At 39.9% G+C, this 8388-nt stretch overlaps 1 protein-coding gene across 1 annotated transcript; it reads left to right on the forward strand.

The window, feature by feature from the left end:
- Window positions 1-7329: 7329 nt before the first annotated feature.
- Window positions 7330-8388, forward strand: LOC127217557 (melanoma-associated antigen 10-like). The gene has a single exon (XM_051178553.1). The coding sequence runs from the start codon at window positions 7330-7332 to the stop codon at window positions 8386-8388; it is 1059 nt and encodes a 352-aa protein (XP_051034510.1).

The following is an 8388-nucleotide window of genomic DNA, read 5'->3' on the forward strand; positions in this document are numbered from 1 at the left end:
AGAGGTTGCTTATATTTTCCAAGTGTGTATCTACTGCTATCATGGTGGGGAGCACAGCAGCAGGCTGATATGGTGCTTGAGCAGTAGCTGAACACTTATATCCTTATCCATAGTGTAGGGTCAGAGAGAGAAATAAACCGGGCCAAAGCCCACTCTACCAATATGCACATATATGAGCTCATGGGGCATTCTCATTCAAACCACTAAAACTCGTTTTTAAATGAAATAGAATTAGATCACTCTTCCCCCACCCTTTTCAGATACCAGTTGTAGTTATTTTTCTCTGTGTCCTTAGTCCGAGAAAGGAGAATCATTTGTGAATTTAACTGCATTCCAAACAGTAGTAAAAAGCTTAGCAGTCTGGAAAGATATTCAGAAGATAACATTGATGAAGTCTGAGGAATGTGATGAAAAGTAATGAAGTTTTCTTTGTCTCACTGGTATTCAGGTTTGGATTGGAGAGGGATGCATTGTGTTCTGCAGCCCCTTTGATAGAATTCAGTTTGGCTAAAGGATGGGCAGCTTCAAAGGCTCTATCTTGGAAGCAGAGGGAGGTAAGACAGTTTCAGAGGGAGGTGGACCTGTTTGAGGTCCATCATTGAAGGGCAGGGCACAGAGTAAAGACTGGTCCTTGTCCTCGCACACAGAACAGTGGGTGCCAGTTCTGCTTTCATAGTTTGTTCTGGGAAGCTTCAGGAAAGGTCATAGAATTAAATATTATATGCAGCCCCAATTATGTCAGACTCCAAGGAAGGTGAGATATTTACAGGGTAGGCAGAAGATTATTCCTACAATTTAGAGTTAGTGAAGAGAGACTTAAGGGAGGTTTGTGAATACTATGAGGAACTTTCAGAATTCTTTGCATTATTAGCAGCTATTGATAGCCAAATGAGAGAATATAGTATTTAAATTCTAATTTGCAAATCAGGGAGCACTGAATCTTTTTGTAAGGTATATATCCCCTTTCCAGGGTGGACAAAGGAAGCATTACCGGGTCTTACTAGCATCAAGGTAAGGACCCTAAGCAAGGCCTAAATGTACTCCCTCACCCTGGATATATGAATCCCCAAGCCAGCCTCAGCATGACTCAGTTTTGAGAAGGGATGTCTCAGATATATTGAAGCCATGTTGGACACTCTGAGACACTAACTCAGCTGGTCAAATACAGCTATTATTTGGAGGGAGGTCAAGGAAGAGAGGACCTTGTTCTGAGAAGATCAGCGCAGACACCTGGGAGGTTGTAGGTTGAGACAGCCAGGTGGGACAAGCTCTCTCTACAGCCATGAACTCTCACAAGAACTAAAAGACTATTGTTTGTGATAGTTATTTTTGCTTGTAAAGTTGACTATATCTGGAATGAACTACAATCCAGAAATGAGGCCACACTTGTGATCCCGATCTTGAGGCTGAAAGGCACACTTTCTGCTGGAAGCCTATATAAGGGTTATAGAGGAAGGAAGTGTCATCCATTCTTTCTTTGCCTGCTTGTCCTGGCATTGTCAGCAAATCAATTCCTTCACTAGTATTGGAGCCTATTTCTTTGGTATTCCTGTACACACAGAAGACCAGCTGAGACACCCAGCTTCGGTGGACTGAGCAACTACTAGATTATTGTACTTTCCTTTCACATCTAGCCATTGTTGAACTGCAGCCTGTAATACAGATGTTGGTATCAGTGGTTCTAGAGAAACGAAAGTATAAGGATCAATCTTTTAAGTATCTGGAACAGGATTTTTAATTATCCAGCACCTTTAGCTACTGAAGCCTCTCCAGTAACTCTCTCCTGAGAACTCAGAGAGTATTGAAATTACATGGTGTAAACTATATTTCAAACTTAAAGAGATAAATGCCTTTGATTATCTTGGTTCATTAATGGTAAGGGGCAATGAGTTTAATGACCCTATATGTGAATCATGTGACAGTTTGTGAAAAATAAGGAAAATGATGCTGCTGCTTGGTTGCTCTTAATATTTCTGGATAAACTGATAAAGGATACAAATGAGCTCTATGATAAAAATTAACTACTTTAGAATATGGTAAAGGACAAGAATGAGCTCAATGATAGAGTTGAATGGTTCCATATTTGAATAAGGAGTGTAAAGTTTTCTAAGTGTACCCTGTAAGACAATCTTCTCTTCAGTAGCCACAGAGCTTGAGCTGCCAAAAATCAAATCAAAGCCTTCATTATAAGGTGGGTTGAATTACAGTGAAAATTAAAGTCTCAGCCTCAGATGATTTCAGTGGTTAAAGTAAGGGCATTAATTGATAAATAATGGAATCCTATATAACTTGGGATGGAAATGTGTGGGAGGATTCTATTGAAGTTGAGAACTTTGAACCTTCACATTCTCCATGGCTTATCTCCCCTGAGGGAGTAGTATATTCAACCTAACCCTTTGAAATATTTTCCTTTTCACCCTCCACTGAAGAATTATTTCTTCAGTGTCTGCTAAAAGATCAGTGACTTTTCTGAAGTAAATGCCATACAAGACAACACTGATGTCCCTCAAGGCCCACCAATAGACCTATAACTAGACTCAAGGCAAAGCAGGTCCCTAGAAGAAAAAGTGTAGTTCATGAGGACATGCACTACACTACTAAAGAGCTTCATGATTTTGCTAATTCTTTCAAGGAAAAGTGTGGAGAATATGTGTGGGAATAGATTTTCAAGGTGTGGGAGAATGTTGGAAAAATAGAAAACTGGATTAAGCTGAGTTTATTGATATGGGTCCTCTGAGTAGCGATTCTAGTTAATATGGAAGCTCACACAGTTATAAAAGGTGGGAAAAGTTTGTTTGAATGTTTTCCTGAAATAATTATCAAATATGGCCTACTGAAAAGGAGCTGGAGATGCCTCACATCCTTTGGCTTAATGTTGATAAGGGATTTTTAAGGTTCAAGGAAATTTCAATGCTAGAGTGGATATGCTGTGTAAAACCTAATTCTCCACAATGGGAAAGCCCAGAAAATATGTCCTTCATTAATCATATAAGATGCAAAATTGTGAGAGGGGCACCAGCACATTTGAAAACTTTTGTTGTGCCAGATATTAGGGTTGAGATGCTGGCACTCAGCTGGATAGATTCTATGTCATAGGTTTAATTAGGCCCAGGGGTAGTAGAGGCCAGGTAGCAGCATTGAATCACCAGAGGCAAGGCGATTGTAGTTGTCATAATGGGCAATGTATACAAAATAAATATTTACAGTGGTCTAACCCATAATGCTAAGCACAGGCAAAGTGAATTTTATAATGGAATGACCATATGAACCCTAGTACTGGCTAATCAATCATGGCATTTATAGGCATAAAATAAATGAGCTCACTGCATTTCTGTTCAGTTTGTATGAGCAAATTTCTCAAATAATTGCAAGAAAGACTGCATTGAATAGGGACAAAAGGCAGTCTTGGATAGTGAATCAATTTCCAGAGTTGAGCCAGTTTGCAGCCCCTGATCCTCTTGAGTGAAGTGATTGCCAGGTTCCCCTGAGGAAGGATCCTGTTGAGTCAACTAAAAGTTTATGGTTAGCCTTTATCCAGTTTTTCCCCAGAAGGACCTGAGGCCTTTTATATGGGTAGCTGTACAGTGGGGGAAAGGAAACACTCAGACTTTCTGTGGTCTGTTGTAAACTGCTCTGAATTGACACTGATTCTGGGAGAGCCCAAGAAACATTGTGGCCCTCCAGTGAAAGTAGGACCTTATGGAGGCCGGGTGTTAAAGGAGTTTTGCTGATGTCTGACTCACAGTAGGTAAAGTAGGTCCATGCTCTCAATCTGTGGTTCTTTCTCTAGTTTCATCATGTAAAATATATATATCAGAATTTTCACATTGGTTTCTTGATCTCTGGAGTGAGGGCTATTATGTTTGATAATGATAAATGGAATCCATTAGAGTTGCCTCTGGAAAAGAAAATAGTGAGCCAGAAATAGTATTTCATCCCTGGAAAAACTGCAAAAATTAGTTCTACCATCAAGGACATGAAATATGCAGGATGGTGGTTCCTATAGCATCTCCTGTAAACTCCATATCTGACCAGTGCAGAAAAAAAGATGGACTGGGGTCATTGACATTTGACTATGGAAAACTCAATCAGATGATATCTCCAAATGCAGCTGCTGTGCCAGATGTATTGTCCTTACTTGAGCAAATTAACACCTCTCCAGGTATACCTATGCAGCTATTAATTTAGTAAGTACACTTTTCTTGGTATCTGTTGATAAGAACCACCAGAAGCAGCAATTTGCTTTCAGATGGCAAGGCCAACAGTGTACCTTCATTGTTTTACTTCAGCAATATATTAACTCTTGCCCTGTGTCATAACTTAGAAGGATTCTTGATCATCTTTCCCACAAAATATCACACTTATGCACTGTATTTATGACAATATGCTGATTGGACCAAATGAGCAGGAGGTAGCAACTACTTTCAACTCATTGGTAACATATATGTATCAGAGGATGTGAAATAAATATAACCAAAATTCAAGGATCTTCTACCTCAGTGAAATTCTTAGGAGTATGGGAGCATGGAGAAATGGTTCTTCTAAGGCATCTCCAAGAAAGATTATGTTTGGAGGACAGGAGATCCCTGAGGGTGTCTCTTGGTGCTGCTACTGTGTCCTGTGATTAAAGTGAATTGGAAACTATCACAGCCTAATCCAGGCAGGCTGACAAATGGCACAGACTCATCAGTAATGATGGTATAGGTCACTTCTCCAGGAAAAAAGCCAAGGCCTGCTGATATGCTTGTAGAGGGTAGAGGAAATACAGGATGAGTAATAGAGGAAGATATATTTTTTCCTTTCTTTTTTTTTGAGACAGGGTTTCTTGGTGTAATAGTCTTAGTTGTCCTGGAACTCTACAGACCAGGCTAGCTTCAGACACGCAGAGATCTGCCTGCGTTTGCCTTCCTAGTGCCACTGCCTGGTCTTGTCCCGCCGCCGTGCCCGCCCCAATTAACACACCGAGACTCTGTATTAGATATAATGCTGTTGGCCAGGTACTAGTTTCTTATCAGCTAGCTCTGTCTTAAGTATTAACCCATTTTTTTAAAAAAAAAAATATAAGTATGTCCATGTGTTCTAATCTTACCGGGGAATACAGCAGGTATCTCGTCTCCCCAGTCTCTCCATGTTGACTCCTCCTTACTACTTCCTATTTCCTCCTTGTCTCCTAGTCCCTCTTATCTTCCTCTCCTATTGGCCAACAGTGCTTTAATCATTAACCAGTATGAGAAACATATATACAGAATGACATCTCCCATCAAACATGAATGTTTCTGTTGTATGTATTGAATGTATTTATACATATGTTTGTGTTTTCTTCTAATTTTCTTATCATATGTAAGTTTAAAACACTAGAATGATGTTCCTCAAGGGACATTGCCACTTATTCTAAATTTATAATGTATTTGAAGTTGTACAAGGGATAGTTTTATCATGTTAGATATAATTATGATTTGGTTAAATATATAATGAATTTGTGATTGTATGTGGGGTAGTTATATTATGATTAGGAATTATTATGACTTATTTACTGTTTCAATTTGTAAGTTACTAATGACATAAGGAGATATGAATGCGCAACAAGTTGACAAGAGGTGGATTGTGATGACTGTGCTTGGTTGTTAAGTTGACTATATCTGCAATGAACCACAAGGAACACTTGTGATCCAGATCATGAGTCTGGAACACACACCCCTTTAATCCAGATCTTGAGGCATGTTTACACATGCCTTTAATCCAGATCGTGAGGCTGTAAGGCATAGCATTCACCTGGGCCATACCTTCTGCTGGAAAAGGGCCCTTCATTCTTTATTCTACTGTTTGCCTTCACCTTGTCAGCACACCCATTGCTTTCTTGTCATTGGAGCCTAATTTGTTGTCATTCTAGCATATATAGAAAACTAGCTGGGACTCCCTGCCTTGTGTGAATGAATAACTACCAGATTATAGAACTTTCCATTCACAGCTAATCATTGTGGGACTGCGACCTGTAAGTCATTCCAAGAATTTACACATGTGTGCGTACGCGCACTAACACACGCGCGCACACACACACACACACACACACACACACACACATACACCTTGGCATTATGCTCATTCCTTTAAAAGTATGGAAGTTGATTCAAGAAATTCAGTGTCTGTTCTAATGAGATAAGAACCATCAGTTTATCAGTGTCTCCCATCAGTCTTCCCACTATGAGTACTGAGTCTAAGGTCTGATAGGCGTTAGTGTGAACAATGAAGGTACCATTCCCTGAGAAGGGCTGTATTCTTTACAAAGTTATACCAATAGTTCCCAATACCTAGGAGTCCCTGAGCATATGTCTTTAAATATGATGTTTCATCGCATATGTCTTTAAATATGATGTTTCATCGCATGCTCATCTCCTTTATCTTCAGAATATTGGGAATTTTGTCTCAGCCCACCAGATGCATTAAATCCATATCATGCTAGTAGAAAAGTGATTAGAAAAAGAACTGTCCACAGACTATGACAATCCCAGATCCTGTTTACCTGTCAGGACTAAGGAGCCCAAATCTACACTGGCATTCCTCAGATCAATCCACCTCTCATTTGTTCTTATAGAGCTCTTAGGTACTGTGGTATGTGTATTGATGTAAATCTCATGCTGTCAGACAGCAGTGCAGAAGAGTCTATGGATATGTCAGGAGTCAATATGTGATATGAATTCTGAATAGGCCCCAGTGGCACAAAACAAATAGAAGGGACCTCAATGCATGCAATTCCACTTATCCCATTGAGGGTCCTGGACCAGAGGCCTTGCCAACATTCAGTGTCTTGAGTACTTTTTTCTCTCATGTTTCTGCCAGTTCCTAGAGGGAAGGCCAACTAGAAAGAAAACTGACCAGTGAATCTCTGGGAAATATCCTACCAAGAAGATCTGTAAGTTGGCTTTTCTTTTCAGAGCCACAAGGGTTGAGATTTTAGCTGAGACCAATTACTATTTCTTTCCTTTTCAGGCTCATCACCCATACACCTGCTCATACTTCTACCCAGTATCTCCTCTAAGAGTCACCATGCATCCTTATCAAAAGTATGTATGTCTCCGGCTAGAGGGTGACTGCAAAGATCCAAATGAAATGGAGGACTTGATGTTTGTATTGGTTCCCATATCCAAAGAAGAGGAGAGGGAGGATGGAGATGAAGAGAAGGAAGAAGAGGAAGGAGAAGAGAAAGGGTATGAAGGAGAAGAGGAAGATGAAGGAGAAGAGGAGGGAGAGAAAGAAGAGGAAGAAGATGAAGAAAATGAAGAAGCAGAGGAAGAAGATAATGATGAATATTATGGAAGGGAGGAAGATGAAATGGAAGTCTGGGAAGAATATGAAGAAGAGGAGGAGGAAGAGGAAAGTGAAGAGGAAACAAGAGACTATTACACATCTTCCATACCTTTTTCTTATTTAAATCTCTCCTTACCTACTTTGAGTCCTATGTCCTCTTCCCCATTCTCCAGCTCTCTTAATTTTCAGGGCTCTGAGGAAGAGAGTTGTGATTCAGGAATACTAACTACTCAGAAACCCCATTGTTCCTTCTCAGCAACATTTCAAAGAAGTTTAGACGAAGAAATCAACCATGTGGAAGAAGAGCAGAGTCCAAGCACTACCCAGTGTTTGAAAGACCCTCAATGTTTATTGAATAGTAAACTAAAGGAAAAGATGACTGATTTGGTGTATGCTATGATCTTCAAGTATCAAGCAAAGGAACCAATCACAAAAGTAGAAATGTTAGAGATTGTCAGCAAAGAATACAAGAAACAATTCCACATGATCTTTATGGATGCTTCTAAGTGCTTGTACATTCTTTTTGGCATTGATGTAAAGGAAGACTGTGCCATAAAAAACTCCTATACCCTTGTCAATTCACTGAACCTCACCTATGAAGAAAAGCTGAGTGGAGAGCAAAGAATGCCTAGAAATGGCTTTCTGATAGCTATTCTGGGCTTGATATTCATACAAGGAAACTGTGCTTCTGAAGAAAGTGTCTGGGAATTCCTGAATACAATGGGAGTATATGATGGGGATGACCACCCCATCTATGGAGAGCCCAGGATATTTCTGACTAGAGATTTGGTGCAACAAAATTATTTGTTATATCATCAGGTGCCTACCAGTTGTCCTCCATCCTTTGAGTTCTTGTGGGGTCCAAGAGCCCATGCTGAAACAACCAAGATGAAAGTTCTGGAATTTTTGGCAAGGATCAATGAGAGTGACCCACTTTCTTTTTTATTTTTGTATGAAGAGGCTTTAAGAGATGAGGAAGAGAGGGCCTGTGCCCAAAGTATCTCTCCAAATAGAAGTGCTGTCACATTGATGGCAAAGCCTGCATTTCCATCTTGTACCCAGAGTGACAGATTTGTTTTTTAA

The sequence above is a fragment of the Phodopus roborovskii genome, unplaced genomic scaffold, assembly GCF_943737965.1.
Source record: "Phodopus roborovskii unplaced genomic scaffold, PHOROB, whole genome shotgun sequence".
Lineage (NCBI taxonomy): Eukaryota > Metazoa > Chordata > Mammalia > Rodentia > Cricetidae > Phodopus > Phodopus roborovskii.

Bases quoted from the DNA above. Each gene is read 5' to 3' on its own strand.
- LOC127217557 (XM_051178553.1), top strand. From the start codon at position 7,330: ATGGAAGTCTGGGAAGAATATGAAGAAGAGGAGGAGGAAGAGGAAAGT.